The sequence below is a fragment of the Oncorhynchus keta genome, chromosome 29 (assembly GCF_023373465.1).
Source record: "Oncorhynchus keta strain PuntledgeMale-10-30-2019 chromosome 29, Oket_V2, whole genome shotgun sequence".
NCBI classification, from domain to species: domain Eukaryota; kingdom Metazoa; phylum Chordata; class Actinopteri; order Salmoniformes; family Salmonidae; genus Oncorhynchus; species Oncorhynchus keta.
The window spans coordinates 45,260,935-45,279,481 of NC_068449.1; the positions used below are offsets into that span (position 1 = coordinate 45,260,935).

The following is an 18,547-nucleotide window of genomic DNA, read 5'->3' on the forward strand; positions in this document are numbered from 1 at the left end:
GCCATTCCAATGTCTCTTTTGCTGCATATTGACGAGGACCCTGCGTCTAGTAGACACGCACACCAAAAGTCACGTCAATGTGTGTGTTTCTTTTCTCCTCGCAGGGAGCGAGTCTCACTCGTCAGATTCAGGTAACTGCGGTTCAACGTGGTCCGTCTTATCTTGACACGACACTCACATCCAATTTATCTGCACTATAAGCAGTGAAAAGGGATGCATCATGGGTTGGCATCAAGGGGTCTAGTTGTCACGTATGATTGTATTATGAGATGTGTGACTGTGACCTGTAATTGTGTGTGTGTGTTCTAGATGCTTGGAGGTCACGCAGCACCGATGGACTAAGGAACTGCGACGACATCACTTCCTCCTTGGCCGCCAAGGGCTTCCGCAGCGTCAGGCCCAACCTGCAAGACAAGAGGTCCCCCACACAGGTGAATACACACACACACACACACACACACACACACACACACACACACACACACACACACACACACACACACACACACACACACACACAGTGCATTGTTGAATTCCTATACAGCATTTTAAGATGTATAATCCGTTTAACCAGAGTTTTCACACCACACTGATTGAGTTGAGTGGCAAAGCGATCATTGTTGAATCCGTAGTATTAAAGCATTCTTTATCGGGAAGTTTATAATGTGAATAAATCCGACAGTGTTATTCCTTCACCACCAGTGCCTCCAGAGAATTTCCCCTGTCAAGTTTTTCTGTTGATTCAAGTTGATAAGTTTATGTTGTTTTCCAGCGGCGATGAAGAGACTAATCAAAGATTCCTTTCTCCCCCAGAGGAGTGTGAGTGTGTGTCTGTGTCACTTGGGGATAATAAACGCAGCCAGGAAGCAGTCTGCTCCACACATCTCTTCAATCTTCTAAAATGATCTCTGTTTGATTTCAGGCCACATTTTTATGATGTTGGCTTTAAAGTGGGAAATAAATCGCACCACAACCTCATAAAATGTTTACAACGTAGAGAGAAAAAAAACGGAATATATTCCGGTCAAGGGTGTATTGGTCTTGTATTTTACTTTGGACTGGATTTTGTCCGTCTCATATCTTTAATTCAATCGTTCCATTGATAAACAATGTTGTTTGTTGCTGTTTTCCTTCTCTAATTCTAATTGGCTGCACAGGCTGTCAATCAGCTCCCCCTCCCGCCCCCTAGGAGAGAGAGCTACCCCTCCCCCGCCACAGGCGCTATCCCCCCCTCCTACAGCTCCCTCCTAGCCAAGACCCTGGGACACGGGATGCTAGCCCTCTCCAACGAGAAGGCCGTCCTCAAAGAGTCTTACACAGTCAAGAGCACGTCTTCTTACTCCCACCACCAGAGCACAACCACCACTTCTGTACCCCAACCCCAATCTGAGCCAGAACCCAACCCCGTCCACAGTGTCACCAGCAAGATCAAAGCCTCCACTGCTACTTCCTCCACCACCACCCAGCTTCAGGCTGCAGAGCGCAAGGTGTCCTCCCTCAGACTCACCCCCGTCACCATCCCTGATCCCCCCTCCCACCACCCCGTCCCCCAGCCCGAGGCTCTCACCACCTCCCCTCCTCCCTCTAACCTTCCCCCCCATAGAGACTCCTCCATCGGCTCCCAAAGCCATCACACAGCCTCTCTCTCCGTCCAGATGGCCCCGCGGAGCCCCAAACCACTGGGCTCCAAGGCCCCCACCCTGGAGCCCAAGGCCCCAGCCCCAGCTTCTGACCCTGGGGAGGCCAGGAAGGTGAAAGGCCCCCCTCCAGTTCCACCTCGACTGGCTGAAGCGAATGTACTGGTACTATAACAGAGTTCCAGTTTCCTAATCAACCTCTGTCAGTTCTTCTTCAACAGCACCACAGTGGTTTGTCAGGCACAACCAACCAACCAGACTAACTGTGATTGTGCGTTTGTTTGTGTGTTTGCCATGGGGTTGGCCAGATTTAGAGCACAGTGTGTTTTCTTCAGTGTCCAATATCTTCAAACACCGTGATTGCACTAATCCTCTTACCCCACAGTGACGGTAACAACCGTCTGCTCACTATAATGCAGTGCGACAAAACAGCACATCATTTTATGTCACACAAAGTGTCACTTCCTGACCTGTTTGGACCATCCAACCATGCACAGCCGCATCATTAAACTCTCCCTTTCTTCCTCCTACATAACCCCCTTCCATCCTACCAGGGCTCGCCTCCTCACCCCTGCTCCCCCGACCACAGCGCCCGGCGCTCCCCTTACAACCGCCACAGCGCCGACTCACTGGACTACCTGGCGGGCCTCAAAGCCCTGTTGCCCACTCCGTACGTCCCGTCCCCATATGCCACCTTGGAGCGCGGCGGGGGGGACCAAATGGACAAAATTGGCGTAGTCGGCGGTGTTAGCATTAGCATGGTTAGTGCTGGTGGAGGTATGGGGGGCAGGTCACCCTCGCTCTCCCCCGTGACCGTGTCAGCGCTCAGCCAGTATTCGTCCTCCACGGCGGGCCTCCTGGAGGAGCTCCAGATCTGCAGCCTGGACTCCCCCGGCGTGTCTCCCTCACCCTCGCCCACCCTCAGCCACATGTCGTCCACCACGGGCCCCGACGAGGCGCCGCCGCTAACCTCCGCCGCTGCTGCCACTAACGTAACTATCCCCCCCCCACAACGTCGCTAACTACTGGCTACATCAAGGAAGCTTGAGTCCCCCCCAACCTCCAAAACTGTTCCACACCCAAACAATACCGTGTTTACAAGCTCCTCCAACTAATCCACTCACCCGTCTTGAGTGAGGCGCTCTTGTATGCCCTACCCCCCTGTCCCACTGTCATAACATCACCCGTTGCACTCTTCTGATGGTTTAGTCTAACAACGTCCTGATGCATCGTTGTCCCACCTTTTTTGTGTTTCTCTCACAAACCACAAATGTGAGGATGGGTCCAACTGTCATTAACTTTTAGGTACAACAACTTCTTTCCTGTTTAAGTCTTTTTTAAATTTCATTGTGGGAGTTTTTGATTGTGGGTCTTTCAATGTGACAAGGATTTGACACCGGCTTTTACGTGTCGCTTCTAACCAATAATGAAACGGCTGATTTTTGAAGTAAAGCCCATGTCGTTTGTTGACGTCCGACTACTCCACTACTTATTTTTCTAACTAACCTGTTGTGTTCTCTCTGATGCAGCACGCTTTTCCAATACTGTCTGTTGCACTCCTCTCATAACAATCACAGTCTACTCGTATAACCATTTTAGTCTTACTGGTAAAAACCTATTGTTATTACAGACTAATCAATTCTCAGTGCAGAGTCTTAACCAGCTGATAACATTATGTGGGTGTCTGTCCCATCACGTTTTGACCACTATAAACGTTGTTTCTTGCAAATGGGTGTGCACTGTTTTTACCCTCCTGGTTCTGATGTCCCCCCTCCAGAGCCAAGCTATTCAAGTGGCAATGAATGGAGGTGCGCCCCACCCCCAGAGACCGTCCTCACCCCCGGCCTACCCCCCTCTCCCCGCCTCGTTCAGCCCAGGAGGGGTTCACGTGCAGAGTCGGAACGCAGGTGAGAGTGGGGATCCCGACAGTGTCAGCGGGCAGCTGCCCTGCAGTTAACCACAATGCCATACCTTTAACAAAATAATGAGCACAGAATAAGGCTTGATGACCACGACCTAACCAAGCACTCTTTACGCTAAGAACGATCCTGAACCACATTGTAAGCCTCCACACAAAGCATGCAAATTGATAGCCGGTATTCAGATTTCTATGAATTTACACGTCATCAGGCTACTGTGGTGATTTGTTTCAACTCGCACTTTCACTTTGTTCTGATAATGATCCCCTCACTCTTTCTACCGCCTGGAAATAATGGCCCTTTTTAATGCACTTGTCTAGTTAGTTGATGTAATGGGGACTATTGTTGTTTGCAGGATATGATGTATTTACACCTATTAGAGGCAGAAGGGAAGTACTCCATAGGGGAACACAATGGGAAATGAATTGCTGACAAAGTGGACCTGGCAGTGGGAATATGCTTATTGGGGCATAACTCACATCGGCGTTGCACATCCCTACATGGACTATGATGTACCGTATACACACTGAGTGTACGAAATGTTAGGAACCGCTTTCTCTTTCCATGACACAGACTGGCCAGGTGACAGCTATGATCCCTTATTGATGTCACTTGTTAAATTCACTTCAATCAGTATAGATGAATGGGGGAGGAGACATGTTAAAGAAGGATTTTTAAGCCTTGAGGCAATCGAGACGTGGATTGTGTGTGTGTCATTCAGGGGTTGAATGGGCAAGACAAAAGATGTATGTGCCTTTGAACGGGGTATGGTAGTAGGTGCCATGCGCACCGCTTTGAGTGTGTCAAGAACTGCAATGCTGCTGGGTTTTTCCACTCTAAACAGTTTTTCCAGTGTGTATCAAGAATGGTCCCACCACCCAAAGGACATCAAGCCAACTTGACACAACTGTGGGAAGCATTGGAGTCAACATTGGCCAGCATCCCTGTGGGAACGCTTTCGACACCTTGTAGATTCCCTTCCCCCGACGAATTGAGGCGCGTAACTCAATATTAGGAAGGTGTTCCTAATGTTTGGCATACTCAGTGGATATCTCTAATAAACTGTTTCACCACTACTGTGAAGGGATTGTCAAACATTGTAGATGAGAGGGTGTGTGTGTGTGTGTGTGTGTGTGTGTGTGTGTGTGTGTGTGTGTGTGTGTGTGTGTGTGTGTGTGTGTGTGTGTGTGTGTGTGTGTGTGTGTGTGTGTGTGTGTGTGTGTGTGTTTTCTGGGCCAGCCCATCCAAATCACTCACATCAGTTCACTGTCCTCTCTTCCATCTTCCATCCCTCTATTCATCCCTTTTTTCCCCCTCCTCTTCTCTCCCCCTGCACACACTGCACTACACACACACACCATACAGAAGGTTCAGAGTCGGTGATGTCGGGCCACACCAGCATGAGCAGCACGGTGCCCATCGCCCGCTTTTCAGAGGAGGAGAAGAGGGTGTCGGTCATCAAGGCGCCCCACTACGAGGGCATCGGCCCCGTGGATGACACGGGCATCCCCATCGCCATTCGCACGGTGAGGCGTGGACACACAGGCAGTCATACACATGACAAGACAAGTGGGGGAAAAAACTCTCTGGACGCGTACTTTAAGAACACACTTTAAGAAGGCTTAGAAAGTTCTGTTTCATTTTAGTTGGGATGGTTTTCGCTTCAGAGCAGTAAGCCTATATTTCATATCTTGTGGTTGTTGACGGTGGCTCTGTCCCACACGGCACCCTATTCCCTTTATAGTGCACCACTTTTGACCAGAATCCTATGTGGCCTGGCCAAAAGTAGTGCACTGTATAGGGAATAGGGTGCCATTTGGGATGCACACAATGTGTGTTTCATGACTCACCATTGTGTGGAGCACCTCTGGCCCTGACTAGCCTTGTCTCCTGTCTGATATGTGAGCAGGACCGAGTGGGAGGAATGCTTTTGAGATGTCAGCAGCTTTAGACCTCTTCTTCAGAGCCCTTTCTCTCTCTCGCTCTCTCTCTCTCTTTATGTACGCTAGCTGTAATTAGGGACTTAGTCAAAGTCCTCGCTATTGTACTACAGGGCAATGAGCAGCCTATCTCTCTCTCCCTCTGTCTGTGTGTGTGTGTGTACCCACATCCAAGTGTGTCTGTGTATGTATCTCAGCCGTGTTTAAGAGTACTTCAGACACTAGTCAACACTCTATTGAGAAGCTGTGGATACTGGGAAAGGAGAGGAGAGGGAGAGAGACCAAAACAGATAGTCAGAAAGAGAGAGACAGATGCTGTGTGGAAAATATTTCTGGCCCCTTGCTGGTAACCATGGTATTAGTGGAGGTGTGGCCAAGCTTGGGCCATCTGGGTACGTCTGGTCAAACACACACACACACACACACACACTCTGGACTAGAAATAGACACTTTTCTGCCTAGTCACGTTCGCGGTGGTGGTCAATGTTATGGACTTGCCATGAGATGAACTTCCCCCGTCAGCTGATGACACATGACTGAGTGACAAGCAAAAAAAACATGTGACTGTGGACACATACTTCTCCTTGTCCTGTCCGTCTATCGAGCCCCATATGCCTGCCGACGTGTCCGTCTGTCCGTAGCCTCCATTTGATTTGTGATTTTGTTTTCCCTCTCCCCACAGACGGTGGATAGGCCGAAGGACTGGTACAAGACCATGTTCAAGCAGATCCACATGGTTCACAAAGCAGGTGGGCAGAAGTGCACTAGACTGGAGGAGACAGTACAGTGTGTCCATTGCAGTATGTACGGTCAAATCCCACTTCATTTGTCCCATGCGCCTAATACAATACTGTGAAATGCTTACTTTACGGTCTGTCTTTCCTTGCTGTTCACGAAGATTGGTCAAACACCTGGGCTGTGTGTGTGTGTATGCATGCATCGTGTGTACACTATGTATACAAAAGTATGTGGGACACCCCTTCAAATGAGTGGATTCGGCTATTTCAGCCGCACCCGTTGCTGACAGGTGTATAAAATTGAGCACACAGCCATGCGATCTCCATAGACAAACATTGGCAGTAGAATGGCCCATACTGAAGAGCTCGGCCACTTTCAACATGCCACCATCATAGGATGCCACCTTTCCAACAAGTCAGTTTGTCAAATGTCTGCCCTGCTAGAGCTGCCCCGGTCAACTGTACGTGCTGTTATTGTGAAGTGGAATCGTCTAGGAGCAACAATGTCTCAGCCGCGAAGTGGTAGTCCAAACAAGAACACAGAACGGGACCGCCGAGTGCTGAAGCGCGTTAAAACAGTCTGTCCTCGGTTGCAACACTCACTAAGTGTTCCAAACTGCCCTCGGAAGCAACGTCAGCACAAGAACTGTTCGTCGGGAGCTTCATGAAATGGGTTTCCATGGCCGAACAGCCGCACACAAGCCTAAGATCACCATGCGCAATGCCAAGCATCGACCGGATTGGTGTAAAGTTCTGTGGAGTTATGAATCACACTCCACCATCTGGCAATCCGATGGCCGAATCTTGGTTTGGGAGATGCCAGGAGAACGCTACCTGCCCCAATGCATAGTGCCAACTGTAAAGTTTGGTGGAGGAGGAATAATTCTCTGGGGCTGTTTTTCATGGTTCGGGCTAGGCCCCTTAGTTCCAGTGAAGGGAAATCTTAACGCTACAGCATATAATGACATTCTAGACGATTCTCTACTTCCAACTTTGTGGCAAGGCCCTTTACTGTTTCAGCATGACAATACCCTCCTGCACAAATCGAGGTCCATACAGAAATGGTTTTGTCGAGATCGGGGTGGAAGAAGTTGACTGGCCTTGAGCTCTACTCCATCGAACATTGTTGGGATTAATTGGAACGCAGACCAGACTGCGTTGGTGCCCGACTTCGCTAATGCTCTTGTGGCTGAATGGAAGCAAGTCCCCGCAGCAATGTTCCAACATCTAGTGGAAAGCCTTCCCAGAAGAGTGTAGGCAGTTATAGCAGCTCCATATTAATGCCCATATTTTTTTGATGAGATGTTCGACAAGCAGGTGCCCACATACTTTTGGTCATGTAGTGTGTGTGTGTGTGGATGGACATGCATGTATTGTGTTTGTTTGTGTGTGTGTGGGTTTCTCTCTGTGTGCCCTTGTTGAGCCAGAACACTACAGCTCCACAGACCCAGAGCTAATTAGAGCGAGAGTGTGGAAGGGGAGAGACCGAGACGAGTACAACGAGAGCAATAGAAAGAGGAAGGAGAGAGAGCGAGGGGGATTGAGTGGGAGAAGCGGTGTCTCCTCGAACCTCCAGATGCACTGCCGCGATCTCTGCTCCGCTGTGTGGGCGTCACCAAATCAAATAGTCAATACAAGGCATATTTGTTCTTAACAATGCACACACACACACACACACACACAGCTCATTGTAGTTCTCAAAGGATAACATCAATAGTCAGCCCTTTGTTCTCCTGGGTCCTTATACGTTGAGTATTCACCTTGCTGATAAGCTACCCAGGGAGCCTTAGTTTGCCCACTGAGGTTTTCCCTGAGGCGGGCAGAATATTTCTGCAGTGATGAAAGTAGAGAATCTGTATGTGTGCGCACAAATGGATGCAGGGGAAAGGGTACTCTCACCAGGGTGTGTGTGTGTGTGTGTGTGTGTGTGTGTGTGTGTGTGTGTGTGTGTGTGTGTGTGTGTGTGTGTGTGTGTGTGTGTGTGTGTGTGTGTGTGTGTGTGTGTGTGTGTGTGTGTGTGTGTGTGTGTGTGTGTGTGTGTTGTTCTGCTCACCTTCCGTGTTTCTACAGATGACGACTATGCCGACGGGCGCAACGCCACATACACTGTCATCGGTGACAGCGGTAAGAGTCTCCATCTCTTTTTGACGATTCAAATGTATGCCACTGGTTTGTCACATTGTCCTGTGTTCAAACACCCGACTTGCAAGAATACTTAGTTTACGACCCCCTTCTCTCTTTCTATTTTCCATCCCCGTCTCTCTCTCCCCCGCATCCTTTCTCTCTCTCTCGTTCTCTTATTCCTCCCCCTTTTTCTCTCTTTTCCCTCCCCGTCCTTTTCTCTGTTATCTCCCCCCACCCCTAGACACACATGGTCAGTCCTCCAACCCCACCATGGCGTACCCTCCCCCCAGGACACAAACGTACCGGCCCCTGGCCAAGAGCCCGTCGGGCAGCGGAAGCCCCGGGACCTTTAGGGAGCCCTCCCCCGTGCCTCCGCCACCCCCGCCCATGCCCTCCCTCCTCCAGCTGAGGTCCAGAGACAGCGACCGGGAGCGAGACTCTCCCGACACCATGTAAGACACACCGCGGTCTGGTTTCTCTTTCGCTTTGGTCCGAGACCAATGGCTAACCAGTCTCCATCTTAGGCTTAGACTTAGGCCTAGTCTGCAATGTAGGCCTAGACATGGGCCTTGGACCCAGGCTTAGTCCTTACCTAGGTCTAGTCCCTTGACACCCCTCACCTTAGGGGTTACCTTAGCCCTAGAGCCTATACCTAGGCTAGTGGTGCGCCTTTGGCATCATCTTAAACTAGGTCCAAGATCACACTGATGTCTTTATTTATTTATTAGCAGGAATCAGTGGGGCCCTCCGGATAGGAAAGTGGACACTAGAAAGTACCGCGCTGAACCCCGGAGTATCTTTGAGTACGAGCCTGGGAAATCATCCGCTCTGGAGCAGGAGAGGCCGGTGAGTGCCCAAAAGCACGTCTTTGTCACTTTTTAAAATATTTTTTAAATTAGCTTACATCAGGGTGTCAAACTCAATTCCTGGAGGGCCGTTGTGTTTTGCTGTTTTTTTTTGTCATTCCCATTCAATTGGTGTCCAATTAGACTGCCGGACATAAATGAATTCATCCGACAACCAGGTGAGGGGAGTTCCTAACTAATCAACGGTCTTAACTGATCAATCAACTACAAGGGAGGAATGAAAACCCGCTGTCGCTCAGCCCTCCAGGAATTCAGTTTGACACCCCTGGCCTACATTGTCATTATCCAAGCCATTTAAAACTCCATTACCCATAATCACCCTCTACACCATCCTTGGTTCCTAATAAGTGAGTGATCTCCAACTGTCGGTCTTGGAGAACTCAATGGATGTGTAGGATTTTGTTCCTGCCCAGTATGAATACACCCGCTTCCAGATAGTAAGGTCCAGAGTGTATCAGAGATGTGTTTAGAGCTGGGTTGGAACAAAACCCTCTACGCACAAAGGCTCTGTCTACAGGAACAGAGTCGGAGACCCCTGACCTCCGCTCTAGGAAGAAGCCTTTAGAGGTACTGTACCTGAACCATTAGAGGGATCAACACATTTCTATGACGTGTTCTGAAGTGGTCCAACTTACTGCTATTTTGGGCGGATATGCCTGTTAAGGTTGAGTTGGGAAGCAAGTATATAATAGTTAGATTTTTAAGCTCGAGGGGAGATTTATCCTCGAAAGGGGTATTTTTTAGAAAGGTAGTGGCCTTTGAATATGAATGATATAGATGCTCTCTTAGGGAACTTTTTTCACATTTTGTTACAGCCTTATTTTTAAATGGTTTAAATCATTTTTTCCCCCCATCAATCTACACGAAATACCCCATAATGACAAAGTAAAAACAAGATTGAAACTCGAAATTGAGCTTTGGTGCATCCTGTTTCGATTGATCATCCTTGATGTTTCTACAACTTGATTGGAGTCCACCTGGGGGTAAATTCAAATGATTGGACATGATTTGTCTACAGTTGACAGTGCATGTCAGAGCAAAAACCAAGCCATGAGGTTGAAGGAATTGTCAGTAGAGCTCTGAGACAGGATTGTGTCGAGGCACAGATCTGGGAAAGTGTACCAAAACATTTCTGCAGCATTGAATGTCCCCAAGAACACAGTGGCCTCCATAATTCTTAAATAGAAGAAGTTTGAAAGCGCCAAGACTATTCCTAGAGCTGGCCACCCGGCCAAACTGAGCAATCGGGGGAGAAGGGCCTTGGTCAGGGAGGTGACCAAGAACCCGATGGTAACTCTGACCGAGTTCCTCTGTGGAGATGAGAGAACCTTCCAGAAGAACAACCATCTCTGGGCACTCCACCAATCAGGCTTTTATGGTAGAGTGGCTAGACAAGCCACTCCTCAGTAAAAGGCACATGACAGACGGGTTGGAGTTTGCCAAAAGGCACCTAAAAGAATCTCAGACCATGAGAAACAACATTCTCTGGTCTGATGAAACCAAGATTGAACACTTTGAATGCCAAGTGTCACATCTGGAGGAAACCTGGCACCATCCCTACGGTGAAGCATGGTGGTGGCAGCATCATGCTGTGGGGATGTTTTTCACTGGCAGGGACTGGGAGACTAGTCAGGGTCAAGGGAAAGATGAACTGAGCAAAGTACAGAGATCCTTAATGAAAACCTGCTCCAGAGTACTCAGGACCTCAGATAAGGGCGAAGGTTCATCTTCCAACAGGACGGCGACCCTAAGCACACATCCAAGACAACGCAGGAGTGGATTCGGGACAGGTCTCAATGTCCTTGAGTGGCCCAGCCAGGGGCCGGACTTGAACCCGATCGAACGTTTCTGGAGAGACCTGAAAATAGCTGTGCAGTAATACTCCCCAACCAACCTGACAGAGCTTGAGAGGATTTGCAGAGAAGAATGGGAGAAACTCCCCAAATACAGGTGTTCCAAACTTGTTTTAAAAATGTTTAGTTCACCTTTATTTAACCAGGTAGGCTAGTTGAAAACAAGTTCTCATTTACAACTGCGACCTGGCCAAGATAAAGCAAAGCAGTGAGACACAAACAACAACAGAGTTACACATGAAATAAACAAACGTACAGTCAATAACACAATAGAAGAAAGTATATGTATAGTATGTGCAGTTGTCGTGTCATACCCAAGAAGACTCAAGGCTGTAATTGCAGCCAAAGGTGCTTCAACAAAGTTCTGAGTAAAGAGTCTGAATAGTTATGTAAATGTCATAGTTCCATTTTTATTTTTTATTTTAAATTTGCCCAAAAAATGTATTGCTTTGTCATTATGGGGCATTGTGTGTAGATTGATTAGTAAAAAACGAACAATTTAATTCATTTTACAATAAGGCTGTAACGTAACAAAATGTGGGAAAAGTCTAGGGGTCTGCTTTCCGAAGGCACTGTAGGCCTAGAAGCAAGCTTATATTTAGATTTTCATCAATTGTACCCATTTTAATTTATTCAACAGGCGGTGTTCTGTATCACTCAATCACCTTCCTGATGCTGTCAAACTAAAACGGAGGTGTTGTGCCCAAATAAAGCAATTGTGTAGGCTCGAAGTAAGGGGAGATAATGTCTAGATGTGTTTTACAGTGGAGATCAAGTGAATGGATTGGCCGGCTGGGCTTGATGGTACAGTGGATGCACAGGGATTTCTCAGATGGAACAGAAAGCGAGATGCCCTTTTTTGGCGTCAAAGGTTTACCCGTGCCGAACTGTTTGTTTGTTATGCCTTAGAGCGTGTCTCAGCCAATCACAATGCTTGTTTTGACCAACCCGTTGTTGAATATCATTTTTGTATAATTTCTCTAGGGTTTCCTCATAAAGCATTTCAGTGACCTTTAACAAAAATGAAAGGGACCGCAAAGGGTTGGAATCTTCTTCACTGTCACCCATTGGTAAAGCTTCGCTTTATCTCAGTTCACTGGTCACGATGGCAACACCCACCCGCAGCACGCGCTCCAGCAGGTGTATCTCACTGATCATCCCTAGAGCCTACACCTCATTTGGACGCCTTTCCTTCCAGTTCTCTGCTGCCTGAGACTGGAACAAATTGCAAAAATTGTTGAAGTTGGAGACTTTTATCTCCCTCACCAACTTTGAACATCTGCAACACCCACCCAATTTACCTACCTCATCCCCATACTGTTTTTATTTATTTACTTTTCTGCTCTTTTGCACACCAGTATCTGTACCTGCACATAACCATCTGATCATTTTTCACTCCAGTGTTAATCTGCAAAATTGTAATTATTCGCCTACCTCCTGATGCCTTTTGCACACATTTTAATATATAATAATAATAATAATAATAACATTGTATATAGACAATTTTTTTATACTGTGTTATTGACTTGTTAATTGTTTACTCTATGTTGTCTGTTCACACTGCTGTGCTTTATCTTGGCCAGGTCGCAGTTGTAAATGAGAACTTGTTCTCAACTAGCCTACCTGGTTAAATAAAGGTGAATTAAAAATTAAAATAAAATTGTATTGTCCAGGCTGGGGCTAATTGCTACATGGAATTGAGGGCAAGAGGTGAAGTTGTGATAGTTGTGTATTGTATGAGCTGTATTGGACTGGCCAACCCTCCTGGAGATCCTGTCGCTATGCAGGGTTTTGCTCCAACCCTGTTGTAACCCACCTGATTCGGTTTGGAGCGACGTCTTGCCGGAGGGTAGCTCTCCAGGAGGAGGGTCGGCCACCCACGTGCTAGTCTGTCTGCTCTATGGACTTGAGGGTGATCGGTTAGGAGAACGAGAGGGAGGTAAAGGAGGAGGGGGATGAAAGAGGGAACTCTTCTGAAGTTAAGGATGATTAGCTTAAAGCAGTCAAAAATGTGTTTAGTATCTGCAATCATTCGCATGATGTTCCTGTGTTTCTATATATATATTTCCACGCTATGAGGTTGGAATAAAACTGTGAAATTGTGGAAATTATGATGATATCCTTTTAGTTTAAGAGCTGTTTGAAAAGGCTGTTTGAAATGTCTGCCTGTTTTAGTGGGATGGAGTTTTGGCCTGCCCGGTGACATCACCAGGTGGTAAATTAGTTAATAGACCAATAAGAAAGAGTTCCAAACCTCTCTGCCAATAACAGGTAGTTTTCAGTTTTCCCCCCTCCCCACTCAGACCACTCCCAGACAGCTAGCTAATGTCTTGCTTGAGAAATTGCTCTTTGCTAAAATAAGCTATTTTTGTTTCTTTATGAACATTTGAATTGAAAACCGTCACAGTGTGGCACTTAATTGTGACCCAGAAATGATTTGATATTGAGATAAAAATAAAAAATAAACGGTTGTGTTGTCCCTTATAATGTCTTTAGACCGGTTCTCCAGAACTACATTGCTTCCTGCCGGGCACCCTAATCCCTATAGCAGTGTTATTCAAAGTCTCAGGCCAACTGCCCTATAGTGTGTAGGGAATAGAGAGCCATTTGGCACACACACTAATGTGGGAATTAATCCAAGTAGAGCACAGGGAGAGGAGAGGAGCAGGCGTGGGGGGAATATCGCTGAGTCAGGGAAGTCTGTAATGCAGGGTGAGCTATAGGCTCCCTTATTCATCCCAACCACGCCGTCTCGTTCCCTGTTTCTCTCAAAGAACGTCACAATAAACCATGTTTCAAGCCTTCGTCGCATCACCGCGTGTGTTTCTGGTCGTGGTGTGGGTCTCTCCGCTGCTGATGGAAAAACCAGTTCACACACATCACGTCTCTGTCTGGATAGGGCCTTCCATAAATAGAAGGCGGTTGTAAACATCTTGTGGTCCACTTCTTGGATGGAAGTCTGATCACTGCCAGTGAGCGCAAAGACTGGAGGTCTGTGGGTAGCTACTAGCATGCTAGCAGATACTGTGTCCATAGACTCCCAGTCATTGCGCTAACGCTAGTGTCCATTGACTCGCAGAGCTACCTCTAACTTCCTTTGTGCTGGACGCAGAGACCATAAAAATGGTATTGCACGTGTTCGTCTGACTCATTGCCAAAATCCCAAAGTATCCCTTTTAAATAGCTCGTAGACGTGGGTCACCCAGCGAGGGCTGGGGCTCAGCTGAGACAGCTGGTAAAAGGCACCAGTGTTCTGGCCTTGTGGCATGAAGTGGGTGTGGGGGGGGGGGGTTGACCTCTGTTGACGTCTGGTGCTCTACTTTCTTCTGGGCACGGCCCACATAGAGCCGCCTCCCATTCAGTTCCTTCCTATTCATTTAATGGACCACCTAAGGAGGTCAGATTTACTCCAATTAGACAGAGAGGTATCGGTGAGACTACACTCCCCTCCACAGTGCAGTTCACCTCTTCCTGAGCTAAAGTAGCTGATTTGCAAGTCCAATACACAATGCACTTCCAAGATCGCCAATAAAAGTGGGCAGCCTTTTCCCCCAGCAGCTCATAAACTACATTTCCCAGGAGACACTGGGGGTGGTAAATGTCACAGCCAAGCCTGCAGTGTACTGGGCACTGCAGTGGAACCACTCCTCTGTTCCAATGTAAACCTCATTGAGAGTGACTGAGGAATAAGCCCCAGGACTGGCGTGTAGGAGACGTTCTAGCTGTAAGTCCTTCAGGAGAGGAGGTGGGAGAGCGAGAGTTTCTGTATGTTCAGTTAAGGTGAGTTTTTGCTCCAGGTATAAAAGTGAACTTTAATATTAAGCTCAGAGTACAGAGTATTGGGCAGAGTACACGGTGAAGGTTTATATTAGACTTTAAGAAAGAATCCAGCCAAGTAATTTATTAACAGTTAAACCAACGTTACTTTTATTTTTACCTCACTTACTCGGGGCCACGCTCAGCAGGATGAAGTGGTGTGCAACGTTTAATTCAATGGATATGGTGCTGTTTCTGAACAATCAGTCGAATGTAGTGATTGTCATTTCCCAGAGGGCGATTTTGTATGATGTGCTGCACAAGTTTGGATATCAGAATGGTCATAACCATATTGATCACGCCGCTACACCGACCAAACGAGAGCAAACGAACCTCGGAAAACGGTTGAAGAACGGAGCACTCCGCGTTTTGCGCTCAACCGGAATATGGAATATGAATATGAATACAATAGGAATATGCTTTGTAGAGTAAACATGACTCTCTGACATGTAGAGTAAGGAATCACGTTGGCTCTGTTCATGGGATTTCTATCTGAAACGTTTGATCACGTTCGGACACTGAACGTGGCCCCGGTGTGCCGAAATGAACCAGAGTTGTGTCGGGCTTTATGACAGGAAGATATTGCCCTCTGCTGTAGTAGTTTAAACATTACAACACTTTTTTTCTGCTCTGGTTTGGTGCTTTATAGTGAGCGACTGGTGAGGAGAGCACAGTGGTGAGGATAAACTCCCTAGAAAGGCCAGAACCTAGGAAGAAACCTAGAGAGGAACCAGGCTATGAGGGGTGGCCAGTCCTCTTCTGGCTGTGCCGGGTGGAGATTATAACAGAACGTTGTTCAAATGTTCATAAATGACCAGCATGGTCAAATAATAATAATCACAGTAGTTGTCGAGGGTGCAGCAAGTCAGCACCTCAGGAGTAAATGTCAGTTGGCTTTTCATAGCCGATCATTAAGAGTATCTCTACCACTCCTGCTGTCTCGAGAGAGTTGAAAACAGCAGGTCTGAGACAGGTAGCACGTCCGGTGAACAGGTCAGGATTCCATAGCACAGGCAGAACAGTTGAAACTGGAGCAGCATGCCAGGTAGTCCTGAGGCATGGTCCTAGGGCTCAGGTCCTCTGAGAGAATTAGAGAGAGCATACTTAAATTCACACAGGACAAGACAGGAGAAGTACTCCAGATATAACAAACTGATCCTAGCCCCCCGACACATAAACTACTGCAGCATAAATACTGGAGGCTGAGACAGGAGGGGTCAGGAGACACTGTGGCCCCATCCGATGATACCCCCGGACAGGGCCAAACAGGAAGGATATAACCTCACCCCACTTTGCCAAAGCACAGCCCCCACACCACTAGAGGGATATCTTCAACCACCAACTTACCATCCTGAGATGGCACAACCCAAGGGGGGCACAACCCAAGGGGGGGGCGCCAACCCAGACAGGAAGATCACATCAGTGACTCAACCCACTCAAGTGACGCACCAACCTCCTAGGGACGGCATGAAAGAGCACCAGTAAGACAGTGACTCAGCCCCTGTAATAGGGTTAGAGGCAGAGAATCCCAGTAAAAAGAGGGGAACCGGCCAGGCAGAGATAGCAAGGGCGGTTCGTTGCTCCAGAGCCTTTCCGTTCACCTTCAAACTCCTGGGCCAGACTACACTCAATCATATGACCCACTGAAGAGATTAGTCTTCAGTAAAGACTTAAAGGTTGAGACCAAGTCTGCGTCTCTCACATGGGTAGGCAGACCGTTCCATAAGAATGGAGCTCTATAGGAGAAAGCCCTGCCTCCTGTTTGCTTAGAAATTCTAGGGACAATTAGGAGGCCTGCGTCTTATGACCATAGCGTACGTGTAGGTATGTACGGCACGACCAAATCAGAGAGATAGGTAGGAGCAAGCCCATGTAATGCTTTGTTGGTTAGCAGTACAACCTTGAAATCAGCCCTTGCCTTAACAGGAAGCCAGTGTAAGGAGGCTAGCACTGGAGTAATATGATCACATTTTCTGGTTCTAGTCAGGATTTTAGCAGCCGTATTTAGCACTAACTGAAGTGTATTTAGTGCTTTATCCAGGTAGCTGGAAAGTAGAGCATTGCAGTAGTCTAACCTAGAAGTAACAAAAGGCACTAAAGGCAGCAAAGACACTTTTCATACAGGGCAGTTCAGCGAATGGTTGACGCAATTTCGCTTCTTAGCCTCAGGACACTTTATGAGCCAATGTTATGTCTTTAGCTCTCAATTTAATTGACCATTCTCCTTCAACCCATTCAACTTTTTATCCCTTTTTCCATTATTTGAATGTGAAAAGTAACCGAGTAAACTGAAGTGCACATCAGTACTTTATTTGACACGCGTCATAGTTAGCCACAATTTTTTTTTTGGGGGTTGTAATGTTGTGTGCCCTGGTTAGCAACACTGTTTTTGTCTCTTTACCCTGGTGTTAAACCCTCCATCTGGAGCCACCCTTCTTTACCCATCAGCCCCTACAGCTTGGTGCTGCATACCCAATCCTAACCATGAGATCCATATTTCTCTCTGTGCTTTCTGTTCCTCCTCTCTCTTCCTCCCTCTTTCTCTGTCACCCTCCACACTCTCCAGACCTATAAGCTAAACCCAGATGACATAGATTTAGAGAACGAGCCTTGGTATAAGTTCTTCTCCGAGCTGGAGTTCGGCCGTCCGGTAAGTGAGGGTCTGTAACTCCCACCTCGGCACCACCCCGCCTTAGGTATACCCCCCCTCCCCCACACTCCCCTCTACCTGTTCAGTCTTCACCCTACTGTAGCTGTAGTCCAGGAGTCGTCCAACTCTCGGACTGGAGAGCTAGTGGGTATGCAGGCTTTTGTTCCAGCCCAGCAGTAACACACCTGATTCACACTAAAGGCTGTTTGTTTTATTTCGCAACGCAGCACTTAACGCATAATCGGTCTTCAGTCTGGACAGAGACTGGGCCCGAATCAGGTGTGTTAGTGCCGAGTTGAAACAAAGGCCTGTTCGTCAGTAGCTCTCCAGGAGCTTGAGTCTGGGGGTCCTTCCTGTTGTAGTTGCTTCGGCATTCTGTTGGGTGCTGGGTGCTCTGGCAAGTCGCCTGTTGTGTGCAGCTCCTTGTGACTGGTCTGCTTGTGTCTCTGCGTCTTGGTGAATTGGTTTTGTCTCGTTATCAGCTGGCCCTGCGACACATTGAAAGCTGGAAAACACTGCAAAACAAAACGGAAGTCCCAAATTAATATGGATTGGTCCTTTTTTTTTTTAAACACAAAAATTGTCCTACAAAAGGGGGGGGGCTCTTTTCCTACATTGTATAATTTGCTATTTTTCGCGAAACAAAATGCAGGTTCTTTTGCAGTGTGTGTTTACCGTTGTTGATAAGCTCGTGGAGCAGCCGGTAGAACTGAGCAGAACCGAGATCAATCGAAACGACATGCTAAAATCCACAAATTAATCCCCAGGTCAGAGCGTCGTTCTGCACCGTTCTTCATGCTCCTCTTGTATGTTGCAGCTTTGTGTGGTTTCTTTCTGTTTGCTCGTTTAGACATTTTGGTTCCTACCTCTTCTCCTGAAGTGTCAACTCGTTCACTCCTCCTAAACGTTAGGCGACCTAAGGGATTAATGGTATTGGATTGGTTTAAACTTGGGCTGGTTTGAGTTACCGTGTTCCACCATATTCCTTGCCCCGTCCCATACCTT

General features: G+C 47.5%; 1 protein-coding gene across 19 annotated transcripts in view; it reads left to right on the forward strand.

The window, feature by feature from the left end:
- The window catches only part of LOC118362958 (sorbin and SH3 domain-containing protein 2-like), an 87,469-nt gene that overhangs the window by 47,099 nt on the left and 21,823 nt on the right, over positions 1–18,547 (forward strand). For 11 of the 19 annotated variants that reach the window (XR_008086314.1, XM_052486623.1, XM_052486619.1 and 8 more), the window contains 11 exons: positions 105–131; positions 310–431; positions 1,158–1,802; positions 2,192–2,629; positions 3,415–3,544; positions 4,922–5,082; positions 6,179–6,245; positions 8,304–8,357; positions 8,599–8,809; positions 9,086–9,203; positions 17,459–17,542. Coding sequence is in view for 18 of the 19 variants with exons in the window: in XM_052486623.1 (XP_052342583.1) it covers positions 105–131; positions 310–431; positions 1,158–1,802; positions 2,192–2,629; positions 3,415–3,544; positions 4,922–5,082; positions 6,179–6,245; positions 8,304–8,357; positions 8,599–8,809; positions 9,086–9,203; positions 17,459–17,542 (2,057 nt within the window). In the remaining variant the exon portion in view is untranslated. The remainder of the gene's footprint in view (positions 1–104; positions 132–309; positions 432–1,157; positions 1,803–2,191; positions 2,630–3,414; positions 3,545–4,921; positions 5,083–6,178; positions 6,246–8,303; positions 8,358–8,598; positions 8,810–9,085; positions 9,204–17,458; positions 17,543–18,547) is intronic. The other 8 variants (XM_052486622.1, XM_052486627.1, XM_052486626.1 and 5 more) reach the window with 8 other exon arrangements.